This window comes from Diabrotica virgifera, chromosome 5, assembly GCF_917563875.1.
Source record: "Diabrotica virgifera virgifera chromosome 5, PGI_DIABVI_V3a".
In the NCBI taxonomy this organism is placed as follows: domain Eukaryota; kingdom Metazoa; phylum Arthropoda; class Insecta; order Coleoptera; family Chrysomelidae; genus Diabrotica; species Diabrotica virgifera.
In genome coordinates, this window is record NC_065447.1 from 77,438,607 (window position 1) to 77,456,734 (window position 18,128).

An 18,128-nucleotide genomic window follows, 5' to 3' on the forward strand; every position below is an offset into this window, starting at 1 on the left:
ATTTGAGGTTATGTACACTAGACCTATGGGTCCATAAAAATGGACGTGTTTTGTAAAAGCCTCAGCTACACGTGTGAATTTTTTGAAATTTTTAAATCAATTGCAACCCAACTAAAAAAAATTAAATATAAAAATCTACGTTTTTGGCTGTGGGGGGAGGGGTAAGGGGGTGGCGAGCTAAAAATCCGCGTTATCTCATTTTTTAGTTGCATAGAACGTAAAAAAATTAATAAAATTGAATTCTGGGAGTGAGGGCATTTTGCCTATCTTAACGGGGGTACCCTTTATATAATATATAGTGGCTAAACACCCCTGTGGGGGTAGCGCCGCCTTTACAAGCTCTCTAGATGCATGTTTTCGAGGTGGATCAGTCCTCCATATCTTCTCGTTCTAAATCTTCATTACATATCCGATTCCAGCTCCTTCTGCCTCTTGATTTTTCTTCTGCATTTCTGATTCCCATGTCCTCTAGATCCCGTTTCACCTCTTTCAGCCATTTAGACCTCGGTCTTCCTCTTCGTCTCCTTCCGGCCGGCTTCCACTTTGTTACTATGTTTATTATCGCTTCTTCCCCTGCTCTCCATACATGCCCAAGTCATCTCAATCTTTGTTTTTTTATTCTCCTGACTATATCTTGCCCCTTTAATTCCTCATTTATTTCGTTATTTCTTCGATTCCTCTATTCACCTTCTGCTGTTTTTACTGGTCTCAATATTGCACGAATTATTTTTCTTTCAGTTCTTCTCAAATTTTCTTCGCCTGTCTTGGTCATTGTCATCACTTCTGCTCCATACATTAATGTCGGTCTAACTAATGTTTCATAGAGCCTTAATTTAGTTGTTTTTGTTAATATTTTGCTTTTTATCATATTTTTGTTGGCTTGGAATGCTCTATTTATTGCCAATGTTTTCTCTTTTATTTCGTTTTCTCTTGTTCCATCACTTGGCAGCATGACTCATAGGTATTTATATTTACTTATTTCTTCAAATTTGTATCTTTCCACTTTGACCTCTCTATTAGTAGGTTTTTTCCTAATCTTAACATTTTTGTTATGTTATAATCGAAAAACAAGTCATCATCATTCTCTTTGCCTTCCTATGCGGGGTCGGCTTCCCTAATTGCATTTCTCCACACAATTCTATCTTGGGTCATATCAATGTTAATCCCCTTTACCAACATGTCCTGCCTTATCGTCTCCTCCAGGTCTTTTTTGGTCTTCCTCTCCTACTCCTTCCAGGAATCTGCACTTCAGCTATTCTTCGTATTGGGTGATTAACGTCTCGACGTTGAACATGACCAAACCATCTTAACCTATGCTCTCTCATTTTGGCATCAATTGGTGCCACACCTAGTCTTACCCTAATATACTCATTTTTAATTTTATCCTTCTTTGTCACTCCCCTCATCCATCTAAGCATTATCATTTCCGCCACATGCATTCGTTGTTCCTCTTTCTTTTTCACTGCCCAAAATTCAGTTCCGTACATCATAGCCGGCTTTATGGCTGTTTTATAGAATTTTCCCTTCAGCTTCATTGGAATTTTTCTGTCACACAACACACCACTCACTTCTTTTCGCTTCATCCATCCAGCCCTAATTCTACTGCATGCATCTCCATCTATTTCTCCATTACTCTGTAATACCGATCCTAGGTACCTAAAACTATTGCTTTTCACAATCATTTCACCATCCAAAGATACCATTTTATTTGTAGTAACTCCATCTTTAAATGAACACTCCAAATACTCTGTTTTTGTCCTACTAAGTTTTAAACCTTTTTCCTCCAGAGTTTGTCTCCACCGTTCCAGTTTTTGTTCCAAGTCTCTTTCACTATTTCCTATTAACACTACGTCATCAGCATACATTAGACACCATGGAATGCTACCCTGTAGTTTCGCTGTTATCTGGTCCAAAACTAATGAGAATAAATAAGGACTAAGCACCGAGCCTTGGTGCAATCTTACTTTTACCTGAAATTTATCAGTCTCTCCCACACCTGTGCTAACACTAGTCGTTACTCCCTCATACATATCTCTCACAATCTTTACATATTCGCCAGGAACTCCTTTCTTATTGAGTGCCCACCACAGAATCTCTCGAGGAACTCTATTATATGCTTTCTCAAGATCAATGTTGAACCATATGAGCGTTGGTCTCTTTATTCCTGTATTTTTCCATCAGTTGCCTTTCAATGAAAATTGCATCTGTTGTTGATCTGTCCTGCATAAAGCCAAATTGATTATCGGATATTTCGGTTTCTTCACGTATCCGTCTATCAATTACTCTCTCCCATATTTTCATGGTGTGGCTAAGTAGTTTTATAGCCCTGTAGTTTGTACATTGTTGAATGTCTCCCTTGTTTTTGTAGACAGGTACTAATATACTGCTTCTCCATTCGTCTGGCATTTGTCCAACTTCCATAATTCTATTAAATAGACCTGCTAGCCAACTTATTCCTGTCTCTCCTAATGCTCTCCATGCTTCCCCAGGAAAATCGTCTGGTCCGACTGCTTTTCCTTTCTTTATTTTTTGAAGCGCTTGAGCCACTTCCACGTTTGTTATTCTGGTAACCATTGCTGTTAATGTCTCCGTTAACTCCACAGGTTGTCTGTCAAATTCTTAATTTAATAAATTGTCAAAATACTTTTTCCATCTCTTTTTGACATCCTTTTCGTGAATTAGTATTTTATTATTTTCATCTCGGATACATCTAATCTGATTAAAATTTCTTGCTTTCTTTTCTCTCTGTTTGGCTATTTTATATATCTTTGCTTCGCCTTCCCTGGTATCAAGTTGATCGTATAGGTTTGAATACGCTTCTGCTTTAGCTTTTGCTACTGCTACTTTCGCTTCCTTTTTGGCGACCATATAGTTTTGAAGATCTATGTCCGATTTGGTTTCTTGCCACTTTTTATATAATTTTTCCTTTTCTTTTATTTTTCCTTTTCTTTTATTTTTCCTTGTACTTCATTTGACCACCACCAAGTCTCTTTATCCTCAAACTTCTTTCCTGACGTTTTCCCAAGTATTTCAATAGCCGTCTCTCTAATAATATTGGCCATTTTTCTCCAAATTGTGTTAGGGCTTCCTTTCATGTTCCAACATATTTTTTCTACTATTCTTTCTTTCTTTTCTACAATTCTTTTCTACTATTCTTTTCCACTATTCTACTACTATAATCGAAAAACAAGTACCCATTTTAAATAAAATTCAAATAGTTTTATTAAGGCATTTGATTATACAGGAGGCAATCAACGTATTAGCCAGGGAGGTAGTTAGTCCTGTCGCCAGGGGGGGTACAACGGCCTCCTTAATTCAGATGGACTTACTCAAGTTTTTTTTATATATTTTGACCCGTAGAATACGAATTTTTTGGGTAACAGTTGATCCGGATGTCGATAAGATTGTTATAGACAAAGAACTTGAGGAATTACATAACAGTGATTTTTCGCAAAACAAAACATCTTTTTGTATTTTTTGGGTCATTCTAGGCAAAAAATGTTCTGACAAGTTTTTTCGTAGGATGCATAGTTTTCGAGATAACCGCGGTTGAACTTTCAAAAAATCGAAAAATTTCAATTTTTGAACCCGAGTGACTTTTGATTAAAAAATAAAGTAGCAATTCTGCCTACCGCATTTGAAAGCTTAAGTCAAATTATATCGGTTTTGATTATTTGCATTGCTAAAAATTAATTTTTTTACTGCTGAACAAAGCTATAAACACATAGTGTTTCCCGTGCCTAATACATGCGTTTTAACGCATGCTACTTAGAAATTGCCTCGCTTGCACTTGTAGCTACTCTACCTACTCGTTAGATTTTAAATGAGAAATCATTGAAAACATCACTCACGCACTAGGTGTTTATAGCTTTGTTTACCAATAAAACAATAAATTTTTAGCAATGCAAATAATCAAAACCGATATAATTTAACTTATACTTTCAAATGCGGTAAGCAGAATTGCTACTTTATTTTTTAATCAAAAGTTATTCGTGTTCAAAAATTGCAATTTTTCGATTTTTTGAAAGTTCATGCGCGGTTATCTCGAAAACTATGCATCCTACGAAAAAACTTGTCAGAACATTTTTTGCCTAGAATGACCCAAAAAATACAAAAAGATGTTTTGTTTTGCGAAAAATCACTGTTATGTAATTCCTCAAGTTCTTTGTCTATAACAATCTTATCGACATCCGGATCAACTGTTACCCAAAAAATTCGTATTCTACGGGTCAAAATAAATAAAAAAAACTTGGGTAAGTCCATCTGAATTAAGGAGGCCGTTGTACCCCCCCTGGCGACAGGACTAAGTGTCAAATTTAACCGGAACATTTTAGCATGGCTGTTTTCTTTTTATTTAGTTAGGTGTTCCAAAGCTTATTAACAAATGATGTGTCAGCTGGCCCAAAACCGGGGATTTTAGGCAAGAAAAGGTAAAATGTGAAACTTGATGGAAAAACGCTACAACTTATATGTCAAATATTTATCTCCGTGACTTACGTGTATAATTAGCCAAGAATGCCTAGCTACTGGCTTTCACCCAGAGGGCTCGGGTTCAAATCCTGGCCTTGAAAATCCTTTTTGTTTTTAAAATTGACATTTTGATTTGAAAAATAATTATTTTTTGGTAATACCACGTTTTTATTATTTATACGACACAATATAAAAAAGTCTGTATGTCTTTTATAGAATCGTAACCTAGGTATGCATTTGATCATAATATGATAATATCATAGGTAATGTTATTATGATTGACCTTCCTTAATAAACAAAGTTGTTGTACATATTCCCCTAAAGCTTCCTTAGTTAGTACGACCAATCTAAGTGAAAAGGGGGGTTGCTCTAACACCCCACCCCCTCCAGTATACGCAATATGTGAGTATTTTTTGGCTTTTTGGTAATTTTTAGGTACCTATTTAACTTTTAAACATTTTTTATTTCTAAAGCGGTACGAAGTTTGCCGGGTCAGCTAGTTAATAATAAAAAAATATTCTTGAACTATGTAGTTTGGCAAAGATTAAAAAGTATAAAATTAAAATTTATGAATTTTAGATTGTAAGAAAAAAGCATCAGCTGAATATATATTATGATCAAATGCAAAGTTTACGATTCTATAAAAGACATACGGACATTTTTATATTGTGTCGTATAAATAATAAAAACGTGCTATTACCAAAAAATAATTATTTTTCAAATCAAAATGTCAATTTTAAAAACAAAAAACATTTTCAGGGCCAGGATTTGAACCCGAATCGTCTGGGTGAAAGCCAGTAGCTAGGCATTCTTGGCTAATTATACACGTAAGTCACGGAGATAAATATTTGACATATAGGTTGTAGCGTTTTTCCATCAAGTTTCACATTTTACCTTTTCTTGGCTAAAATCCCCGGTTTTGGGCCTCTGACATATCATTTGTTAATAAGCTTTGGAACACCTAACTAAATAAAAAGAAAGCAGCCATGCTAAAATGCTCCGGTTAAATTTGACACTACCTCCCTGGCTATATGTGGTTGGAAATTAGGAATGTTGTTAGGGCATAACATCTGTCAAGACATTTAGCGCTAAAAGTACAAATATGGCTACCTACCTATGAGTACCTACACTTAAGACAGCTAGTCGAAGCCATTTAACAATCTCTTTCTATGCACTCTTTTCAATAGGGCTTTTCATTCACAGTGATTTGTTTCGAGCTTCTGTCATAATATGTCGTATAATCCGTGTATATTAATATTATACACAGATTATACAAATGACAATCGATGAAAAGCCTTATTGTGATATACAGCTTTCAATGAGAAGAATCATCAATCCCCTTTCACATTTCTTCATATATTTCTATTATGGTTTAGGTACAACAAAAATTATGTCATTCATAGACTTGATTCGTATAAAGGTTTTTTAACAAATCTTCTTTGATGTTCTTCTTCTACTCCTTTCAGGAAATCTCAATTTTTCATTTTAAACCCTGTTAAAATTATTAATTTTCTGGCCAACGCGTGGCTCAACCAAGAATTCACCAAACTAACCCCTCTATACTCTCCATATACTCTATAATGGATGTTTATGTGTTGTTGAAAATTTCAGTAGTTCGGATTTTTCGTATGGTTAGGTTGTCAGTATGATTTCCACGTATCTGATGTATATTTTGGATTTTAACTTTGCACTTTGTAGAGACTCGTTTTCAGAGTATGTCATGTAGAGGTGTACCATGCGATGTTGCACGTAAATGTTGAATAGAAAAATTAATGTGCATTAATAATTTTCATTCGTTTGTTAATAAATCGTATTTTATGATATGATTTTAACAAAACGTTTTCCTGATCAATATTTGTTCTTCAAATTATGTGTACTTTATTAATGCAACGTAAATCACGGTGTCATCTAAAAAGAATAAAATCATATTTTCCCAGTGACATTATAAACCAGAGATAATTTTATATAATTAATCGTCTCAATTGTCTTCAGATTGAAACAGCGACTGAATGATTTATTACTTTAGTCATTAAATTTTCCATTATTTTTAGGGTCGGTCGAAACTCATTAAAACTTATTGTCTTATTAATGGTTTATTTTACCGAAGAAAAATATTTTAGGACGCTCGCTGATTCGCTAATTAATGCTCACCGAATAAAAACAAAACAATGTATAGATAAATTCTAATGTTTAGATTAAAACCGTCTACACACGCTCTGACAATAGCACCTGCCTTTCGGGGCTGACAACGTTGGGTATGACGGTTGGAGCGTGTGTAGGCCTGTCGCCCGACAAAAATGAGTAATCCTGACAATCAGGCTAACCGATTTGATCGGGTGGTCTTGCTATTCCAACATCCTGACAAATTTGTCGTGTCAGGACGTGTGTAGCGTTGTTGGCCTTTTTCTGACTCCTTCTTCTTCTGATAATAGGCCCCTTGGCCTGTTATTACCGATTTTGAGCTTGTATTTGTAGCTGTGATGTTGACTGCCAGCTATCTCGCCACCTTTTAAAGAGCCTTCCTATTGATCTCTTGCCTGTTGGCTTCGAATCCCTGGCTATGCGGGCTATTCTCTCGCTGTCCATTCTCGTCACATGCTGATTCCACTCTCGTCGTCTCTGTCTTCCCCACTGTACTATATCTTTTATGTTACAGAGATCTCTTATTCTGTCGTTCGGTATTCTGTGTCTGTGTTTTTCCAGTTATTGACCTCACCGTTCTCATTTCTGATGTTCTCAGTATCCTCTTGGTTTCTGCTGTGTCACATCTTGTTTCTATCGCGTACGTCATGATCGGTCTTACACATGATTGGTATATGCGTACTTTCCCTTCCAGCCTCATATCTTTGTTTCTCCAGATGACATCCCTCAGACATCCTGACACGTAATTGGCTTTATTTGCTTGCTGTTGGACGCTCTCTTTAACACCTCCATAACTACATATTTCGATTCCCAGGTATTGGAATTTCGAGACTTGTTCAATTAGTTCGTTGTTAATTACTAATTTGCATCTTATGAGTTCCCTTGACACTACCAGGGATTTTGTCTTGGCTGTTGATATTTTCATGTTGTAGTTCTTCGCCACTGTATTGAAAGTTTGTGCCATTCGCTGTAGGTTATCCTCGTTATCGAATATTAAGATTGCGTCGTCAGCATAACAGAGGATTTTTATTTGTTTTTCCGCCATCTTATATCCTTTTCCAGTACCTTTAATGTTTTGTATGATTTTGTCCATGACTAAATTAAAAAGCAATGGTCTCAAGCTATCCCCTTGTCTGATTCCCGAGTTGATTTCTACTTCCGATGTTAGTTCATTCTCGACTTTTAGTCTGGTTTTGTTCTTCGTATTAATGTCTTTAATTATCCTTATCATATTGTTGGGCTGATTTTTCTCCTTTAGCAATCTTAGCACATCTTCCAATCTCACCCAATCGAAGGCCTTAGTCAGATCTATAAAGCACATAAATTCAGGTTTATTATGTTCCAGTGCTTTTTCAGTAATTTGTCTGGCTATGAATATGGCGTCTTTTGTGGACCTATTTTTCCGAAAACCTTGTTGTTCCTCACTAATCGGATGCAGTTCCTCAGTTCCTTACATGCATTTCCTCTGACTCCAACACGGATTAATAATTGTTAACAATCTATACGGATTGCTTATGTAAAGCGATGGACACAAATTACGTGTTAACTATGCTAAGGTCTATAATAAATAATAATTTACCACCTGGTGCTGTAGAATTTAACATGTTGCATTTTCTTACTCCAAATATGACGTTAGAAATTTAAAAATACGGCTTATACACATTAGGTCAAACCGGCAAAGAGGTGTATGTTCTCAAAAAAATTGATAGTGTGTAAAAAAACACACTTTTTGGGGTTTTTTACACACTATCAATTTTTTTGAGAACATACACCTGTTTGCCGGTTTGACCTACTTAGAAGTGTGTACAAGTCATACAGTCTTTTTCAATTTATACACATTAGGTTAGAAAAAATGTAAGTAAAATGATAATTTTACAATATATACCATTTACCATAAATTCGTATACGTTGTTAATTTCGTTTCTTGCTGACTTTTTGTTTGCCATTATGGCAAACATATTAAAGATTGTATGTGACAGCTTTAATCTAAGTTGTTGTAAACACTAATTGTATAAATAGATTATTTCAACAATGACTTAATACAATTTTTTTTTATTTCAGACATTTTCTGCTTTGGTATCAACTGTAAATATCCCTTCCCACCTCCAACCAATAGAGTTTTTAGTTGACCATAACCTAGCTTTCAAAGACTACAAGCAACTAAAGCCTTATCAGGTAAGTTTTTTCCTACAGTTTGGTTCATGTCGTCAACTGCAACCAGTATTTTATTATTTCTTATTTAAAAAATTCATCTAATTTTTAATCTTCGTGTTCATTATGAAGAATAGAGTTAGTAATGAAATATGTTCAACATTAAATCGCGTAGCAAGTTGATGGACACGTACAATAAACCAACGGGCAGATTTTTTCTGTCTATTTCTTTCATGACTTTCTTTCATAACTCTGTGTTTATTATCATTATCCCAGGCATGTTTGCATATCCGGGATCTGTCAAAATCTCTGTTTTTACTGTATTAGTCATGCTCATTTATCGCAACACTTACTGATCTTGAAGTTTCCCTCACATAAAAATTTTTGTATGGGGGAAACTCCTATCTCTTGTTAGGTTTGGTTTTGACAAAAATAGAGTTGTTTGTTTGTTTTAAATGTTGTTGTGATATTGTATTTATTTCGTATCCTTTATTTTACATTTATTTGAAAGAGACTTCGCTTGACGAAGACCAGTGAGGCCCTGTCGTGTAAATCTGACTTGTCCTCTCTTGCAGGATCTAGATTTTGAGAGTCAAAATTATTACGATAGTGACAGATCAATTTTTGGATTCATGATGGTTTTTGTTAACGATATACTTCAGGATATTTATGTCGTAGTCGCCTTCTAACTTTCCACATCCCAGTACACTTGATTACTACGTTAATCTTACGTTATTTCTTCTACTAATATCTCGACTCCACAACAATATCAGTCTTCGATTGCAGTCAATGGCAGTCTTCGATTGCCCTCAATTATTCCGATCCAATCAGTCGACTGGCAAGTTAGTCCAGGGTAATAAGCTTGAAATAGACCATGTTCGGGACACTCACAGATCCAGGTAGTTGACTACTTTTTTAGTTATTGTAGACCTACAGGAAGAAAACCTACCTGTTTCCTGCCTAGAGTTCGCGTCCGTTTTTGAATTATTAACAATTTAGTGCAAAAATCGCGATTTTTTTTATTTTTTGCACCCCATTAAAAAGCTAGATAGTTGACATAAAATTACAAAATTTGATTTTGTAGAACATTTAAAAATCTTCAAAATGCCGATTTTTGAAAATTAAAAAGTTAATTTGTTGCTACGCAAACTGCAAAATAAGTGAAAATCGTTATTTGTTAATAACTTTTACTAAAACTACCTTAGAACTTTAGTGTTTCACCCAAAGTTGGGTATTGGGGGAATTAACAAACCTTCAAAATGTGAGACCGATCCATTAATTAGTTTAAGAGTTATTCAAATTATTCATCCTAGAGACCTTTATTTTGCAATAACATAAGACAGAAAATAATGAAGATAGGGCAATTCTGCGTATGCCAAATTGCCAAATAAAAGTAGAAAACTGATGCTATCAAAATGTACTAAAAAAAGATAAAAAAATTTCTAATATAGTCAAAAATCCTAATGCCAAATTTGTGAAATTTTGTAGTTTATAAACATTTAGAATAACTTTAAAAATATTGTCCGTAGAAAAAATCATTTTACATATTAGAAAAGCTGGTATTTTACACGAATTTTTAAAAATGTGGTTCAATTGGCGACTAGTGGTGGTAAGTGAAGGGGGAGCTGGGAGTCGACAAATGCACAAGTCCAAAAACTAAAAAAGGCAACCTAAAACTACTATCATTTTCTATATTTCGGGATCTACTGAATATATTTTGATCGTTTTTTTTTAATTTGTATGTAATTTTTCTGTACATTACAAATATGCAATTTGTCTAGACATTTATAAATTAATAAACGGTCTAATTTGTTTAAACAATTTTTTAAGAAATAATTTTTTCCCAAAAATCCATGATTTTAATCATACTATCGTTATTATTCATAAAAAAAGTTAAGGTATATTTTAATAAATAAATTATCTTCAATAAATAATTATCTAATAAAAATCATTTATTTATTAAAGTGTACTTCAACTTTTTCTATGATCATTAATGACACTATGATTAAAAAAATGGATTTTTGTAAAAAAAATATTTTTTCAAGAATTGTTTAAACAAATTAGACTGTTTATTAATTAATAAATTTATAAACAAATTGCATATTTGGAATGTACGTAAAAATTACATACAAATTAAAAAAAGAAAGATCAAAATCCATTAAGTTGATCCGGAGATACAGCAAATTATATTCGTTTGAAATTGCTTTTTCGGTAGAGGGTGCTGTGAAGGTACAATGTTTGTGTAAATTTTTTAAGAAAAAACACAAATCCCATTCTTTAAAATGGCATTAATGAGGTTCCTTAATTATTATAAACAAATTAGTTGTGAATTAAAAAAAACATATGGCTAACTTTGTCCCAAATGAACCCAGGCTAATTTTTTTTATTTGTAAATTCGTGTTAAAATACTATCTTTTCGAATATATGTATTAAAATATTGTTTCTACGGACAACATTTTTAAAGTTATCCTAAATGTTTATAAACTACAAAATTTCAAAAATTTGACATTAGGATTTTTGACTATGTTAATTATTTTTTTATCTTTTTTTAATAGCCCAGTAAATGAACGGGAAATTCGGCGATACCGTGTAATTTTCAGGGGCAACTCCGAATTGCATGAAAATTTGGATTTAGGTTCTACTTACCCTCCACTTCAAAGTTGAAATTGTGTCGTTGGTTGCTTTTACTTGGAGGGTGAGAGTCACCCCTTCTCGGGGTGAAAAAACATACGTTCAAGATAAGACCGGAAATGGATAAATTGACTGATTTTAAGCAACTTTTGTTCTATAGAGTTTTTTACGTGAGTCAATACTTTTCGAGTTATTTGCCATTGAAAATGTTCATTTTCCGACAAAAAAAACTACGTTTTCAGACGGTTTTTCGCAAATAACTCAAAAAGTAAATATTTTATCGAAAAAAATATCCTTAGTAAAAGTGTAGCTTATAAAAAGCCCAAAAAATGGTGTATCAGTAAAGTCTATCAATCAAATAAAAACAAAGGTGTAGCTCATGAAAAATACGTTCTTATTCGTCTAATTCCAAATCGAATATTTCAAGGTGAAATCACCGAAAAATTCAGCACTTTTAGGGAAAAACCCATTTAAACTTTTTAAAGTGTTTATAAAAAGCGTTGTTTTAATTGTTAACAAAAGTTTTAGCATTAAAAATAAGCGAGTTACGCTCAAAATAAAGTTGGCCCTCTTTTTTTTTTGGAAAAAAACCATGAAAATCTCACCGTGTTTAGCTCCCCAAATAAAATTAATCGCTACCGCTTTTCAAACAATTTACTTACCTATCTATTTTTTATATGATCTGTCAGTCTCACCGGTTTAAAGTGTTTATTTTTGAAAGGGTTATAATTGAGAAAGCTTGAATTGGTCACTAATCACGAGTGTATGCAAATTTTGAACAGCCATATCTTAACCAATTTTTGTCTTACGGAGAAACAAAATGAAACTAGCATATTTATAATAGCAAAACCTACATTTTTTTACTCTTTAATATTTTTCTTATCATTAATACTTTTTAAGTTATTTTGAAAAAATGAAATTTTTCAAAAATTTTTAGAAAATTTTTTTTTGCTGTAATACCAAATGTTTTAAAAAATAAGCACTTCAAACCAATTAAACTTACAGATCATATAAACAATACACATGCAGTTAAAATAGATGGTAAAGCCAAACGATTAATTTCATTTAGAGTGCTAAATAGAGGGAGGTTTTCACAATTTTTTTACCAAAAAATAGGGGCCAACTTTTTTTTTCAGTGTAACTCGTTTATTTTTGATGTTGTAAACTTTTGTAAAAAACAAATAATAAGCTTTTTTTCGATACTTTAAAAATGTTAATAAGGTTTTCCCGAAAAGCGCTTCTTTCTTCGGTGATTTCGCGTTGAATTATTCGATTTGGAATTAGACGAATAAGAACGTATATTTCATGAGCTACAACTTTGTTTCTACTCAATTTGTAGACTTTACTGGTAAACCATTTTTTTCGTTTTTTTATAGGCTACACTTTTGCTAAAAATATTTTTTTCGATAAAATATTTACTTTTTGAGTTATTTGGGAAAAACGGTCTGAAAACGTAGTTTTTTTGTCGAAAAATCAACATTTTAAATCGCGAATAACTCGAAAAGTATCGACTTACGTAAAAAACTTTATAGAACAAAAGGTGCTTAAAATAAGTCAAATTATCCATTTCCGGCCTTATTTTAAACACGTGTTTTTCACCCCCCGAGAAGCGGCAAATGTCACCCCCCAAGTAAAAGCAACCAACGGCACAATTTCAACTTTGAAGTGGAGGGTAAGTAGAACCTAAATCCAAATTTTCATGCAATTCGGAGTTGCCCCTGGAAATTACACTCCAAAACGGTCATTTATTGGGCTATAATACATTTTGATACTATCACTGTTCTACTTTCATTTGGCATACTCAGAATTGCCCTATCTTCATTATTTTCTGTCTTATCTTGTTGCAAAATAAAGGTCTCTGGGATAAACAAATAGAATAACTCTTAAACTAATTAATGGATCGTTCTCAAATTTTGAGGGTTTGTTAAGTACGCCAATACCCAACTTTAAGTGAAACACTAAAGTTCTAAGGTAGTTTTAGTAAAAGTTATTAACAAATAACGATTTTCATTTATTTTGCAGTTTGCGTAGCAACAAATTAACTTTTTAAATTTCTAAAATCGGCATTTTGAAGGTTTTTCAATGTTCTAAAAAAACTGAATTTTGTAATTTTATGTCAACTATTTAGCTTTTGAATGCAGTGAAAAAAAATTGAAAAAATCGCGATATTTGCACTAAATTGTTATTAATTAAAAGACGGACGCGAACTCTAGGCAAGAAACAGGTAGGTTTTCTTCCTATATGTCTACAATAACTAAAAAAGTAGTCAGCTACCTGGATCTTTGAGTGTCCCGAGAAAATCCTTATTACCCTGGACTAAATAGGGAACTAATTATTTTGGTAGTCACTCGGTCTCCAGACTCATGTTCGTTTAAAATATAAATTGATGTTTTTGAGGTGCATCATAGGCTATTGATTATATTCAAAATAATATAGCTAAAAGGAACTACAACGTTAACGGGGTTTTATTATTTCATATGGTCAATGGACATCTACATATGAAAAAACCGCTGAGTGCTACCATTTAAATGGGTGCGTTTTTGAGAAATGGGTGAATTAGTCCCTGGGCACAGGTTACATTAGGGTGAGTTCTATGCACTTTTGGTACAAACATATCTACATAAAAATTGTTCCTGGTTAAATTTCCTATCTAAATATCACTTTTTAAACTCAATGATACTTTTTTTACAAAACTATATTCAAAAGAAAAAGCACAAAGAAACCCAAAAGAAATAAATTTTGGTTTTTTGCCCCATAACTTTTGTCCACGAGGATATAGGTATAGACATTGGTTTACAGAAAAAAAACCTACATATTTCTTCTTTAAAATGTTGTTTAATAGAGGTAATTAGCATTTACAGTTTTCGAAATATGATTTTTCAAAGTTCGCCATTCACAGCAATTTTGGGCAATTTTCCTTGTTATTTTGCAAATATTGTTCTGTAACTTTTTTCTACGTAACTTTAGGTATATACAATGGTACAAGTAATAGGAATAGAAATCAATTACCTTTAAAATGGTCTACTGTATAACGTTGTACGACATTTTTTAAAGAGATTATAGGTTTTATACTTTTAACGATTTTTTATAATATAAAAATAAAATAATATTATTATATAATATATTATATATTATATATTATATATTATATATTATATATTATATATTATATATTATATATTATATATTATATATTATATATTATATATTATATATTATATATTATATATTATATAATACCTAATATAAAAAAATATTTTTTTTATATTTTTTACGATTATTTTTTAAATTCTCATTATAACTTTTTTTTCTTGTACATGAATACACTAAATATTGCTCAATAAAGAGGGCTTACTGACTGTTCTTTAAAATGGTGTATCATCTATATTTAAATACATAATGGAAACCTAGTGATTCTTTGAAATTTTTTTACCTGTATTATTTAATATTATTTCTTTTACAAAAATTACATTAACATTAGTCTTATAAAACATCACTTTAGTTAAAATTATTTAAACGTTGACATTTAAAAAATTTTCAAAACCAAAGTCCATCTCTTTTTAGCTTCAATATCTTCCTCTGACACCTCAGTTATCTTAGAGTTCCCACAATTAATACCCATGCACATTTGCACATGCACCCTTTGCAGAATATTGAACAACTAATTCCCATCTTCCTACAACCGCAGTTTTTTGTACATCCTTTGGTACATTTACATGCTATTTTTTCAAGCAAAGTTTGTGATTAATTATTTATATGGGAAATAAGCCACAATTAAAATGAAAAAAATAATTTTATTAACGTTTCGACGCCCAAATCGGGTGCCGTTGTCAAAATACAAAATATTACTAAAATAAACAAAAGAGTTGTTGTTAAGCAAAAAAATTTTTCTAATAATTTATTTAATCTCACTCATTTATATTGGCAATTCAGACATATATTATACATTTTAAAGTAGAATACTTTAAAATGATATTGCCAATATTTATGAGTTGCGTTCCTGGGACGACTTACTGAAAGATAGTTCATTCGATTACATGAAATCAACCCCAACTCAAGAATATCCGTCATAAAAAATTATAGCATGTGATCTGTCTTTAAAAAGACAACCAAATGCAACGACAGTAAAATTCTCGCGTTAGAGACTTCATAGTAAATCACAAGGGAAAACCAGGAAAAACCCTGCGATACTATCCCGACATCATAAGTATTTAGTCTTACATTAATTTACTCTCAAAAAATAATACCAAATTCTGACTTGTAACATGTTTAAATTATAAATAATATTAATAATACTAGATATATAAGTAATACTAAAATAAGAAAGTAGAAAACTCAAAGAGGTACCACAAAAATGTATATTATAAAAATGTCATACAAGGACGCGTTTCGGCTCTTACCGAGCCATCATCAGCTTGAAATACAGGAGCAAAGTCTAAAACTGTCCAGACCAGGAAGGAGGAAGAATCTAATGGCTTACATTGTATTGGGTTCTTTAGGTTTCATTCTAAGTTATAAGTAGTGTATTAGACATTAAGGGTATAAATTCATTTTAAGATTTAAATGACTTCCTCTTTGAGAGAAACCATCTTGCGAACAGCTGTTTAACGTTGATGTTGTGATTTGACTTGTAATTGAGATATCTGTTGGTGTGTGTTGGTTTTCTATACACTTGAGTCTCATATCCAATATCGTTCTTTGAGATCAAAATATCGAGGAAAGGTAGGCTGTTATTGTATTCCTTTTCCATTGTAAATTTTATTGTCTCTTCTTGATCTATTGTAGGCTGTTATTGTATTCCTTTTCCATTGTAAATTTTATTGTCTCTTCTTGATCGTTTATAATATTCAGGAACGTATCCAACAATTCTGATCTATGAGGCCATATTCAAAACACATCATCTACATATCTCCACCATACTGTGGGTTTTAAATTTTGTTTAGAAATAATATTATAAACGATCAAGAAGAGACAATAAAATTTACAATGGAAAAGGAATACAATAACAGCCTACCTTTCCTCGATGTTTTGATCTCAAAGAAAGATATTGGATATGAGACTCAAGTGTATAGAAAACCAACACACACCAACAGATATCTCAATTACAAGTCAAATCACAACATCAACGTTAAAAAGGGAATCATTAAATCCTTATATGATAGAGCCAAAATTACTTGTTCTAACGAAAATTCCTTTTTAGCAGAAAAACAATTGTTAACATCTGTTTTATTAAAAAATGATTATCCTTTATCGTTTATAAATAAGGAATTCTCAAGATTGGATCGAATGGAACAGAACAACTTAGAACGGGATCCTACAACATTCACCAGAAATAATACGAGGAAAATATCAATACCATATATAAAAGGACTATCCGAGAAACTCAAAACAATAGGAAATAAATTCAACATTTCAACAACATTCAAAACAACAAACACATTGAGATCTATTCTATCTAAAACTAAACCTAACAATGATCAAGAAAGAACAAAGAATTGCATTTATAAAATACCTTGTGAATGCGAACAATTTTATTTAGGTGAGACATCAAGACCATTAGACGTTAGAATAAGTGAACATCAATCTTATATTAAAAATAGAGAATTTGAGAGATCTCAAATATGTCAACACGCATGGGATAATGAACATAGAGTTCAGTGGAGAGATTCAAGTATAGTCCTGAAAGGATCAGATAGTAAAAAGAGAAAAATCAAAGAAGCGGCTCTAATTATGCTAAATGAAACCAATTGTGTCGCAAATTCCTCGGTAGAATGCAGTAGGATGTGGTTACCCATACTGAAAGAGGAAGTCAATAGAAAGAAAATACCAAGATTAGTAAGTCAATAATATCGAGCTAGTACATATTTTATATTTTAGTATTACTTATATATCTAGTATTATTAATATTATTTATAATTTAAACATGTTACAAGTCAGAATTTGGTATTATTTTTTGAGAGTAAATTAATGTAAGACTAAATACTTACGATGTCGGGATAGTATCGCAGGGTTTTTCCTGGTTTTCCCTTGTGATTTACTATGAAGTCTCTAACGCGAGAATTTTACTGTCGTTGCATTTGGTTGTCTTTTTAAAGACAGATCACATGCTATAATTTTTTATGACGGATATTCTTGAGTTGGGGTTGATTTCATGTAATCGAATGAACTATCTTTCAGTAAGTCGTCCCAGGAACGCAACTCATAAATATTGGCAATATCATTTTAAAGTCTTCTACTTTAAAATGTATAATATATGTCTGAATTGCCAATATAAATGAGTGAGATTAAATAAATTATTAGAAAAATTTTTTTGCTTAACAACAACTCTTTTGTTTATTTTAGTAATATTTTGTATTTTGACAACGGCACCCGATTTGGGCGTCGAAACGTTAATAAAATTATTTTTTTCATTTTAATTGTGGCTTATTTCCCATATAAATAATTAATCATAAAAATGCCACAAGGAAATAGCTTCAGAACAACAGCAAAGTTTGTGGTGCAGGAGCTTTGACAGTAAATATTGGAATTAATCCATATTTTGAAGATTGCCCGGCCGAGTCAAGTGGATCCAAAGTATTACCTAAAAAAAATAAGATTCAATCACAACACACAATCACATAAAAAAGTTATAATGAGGAATTTAAAAAATAATCCTAAAATCAAAAATCGTTGCAAGTACTTATTACATTTTGAAAAAGCATATCTTATTCAAAAATAGTCCTAGAATTGTTTAT

The 18,128-nt window shown here is 32.2% G+C and overlaps 1 protein-coding gene across 1 annotated transcript in view; it reads left to right on the plus strand.

Moving 5' to 3' along the window:
• The window catches only part of LOC114337621 (probable JmjC domain-containing histone demethylation protein 2C), a 1,249,253-nt gene that overhangs the window by 541,160 nt on the left and 689,965 nt on the right, over positions 1-18,128 (plus strand). Inside the window, exon 3 of the mRNA XM_050650161.1 lies at positions 8,674-8,787. Coding sequence (XP_050506118.1) covers positions 8,674-8,787 — 114 coding nt within the window. The remainder of the gene's footprint in view (positions 1-8,673; positions 8,788-18,128) is intronic.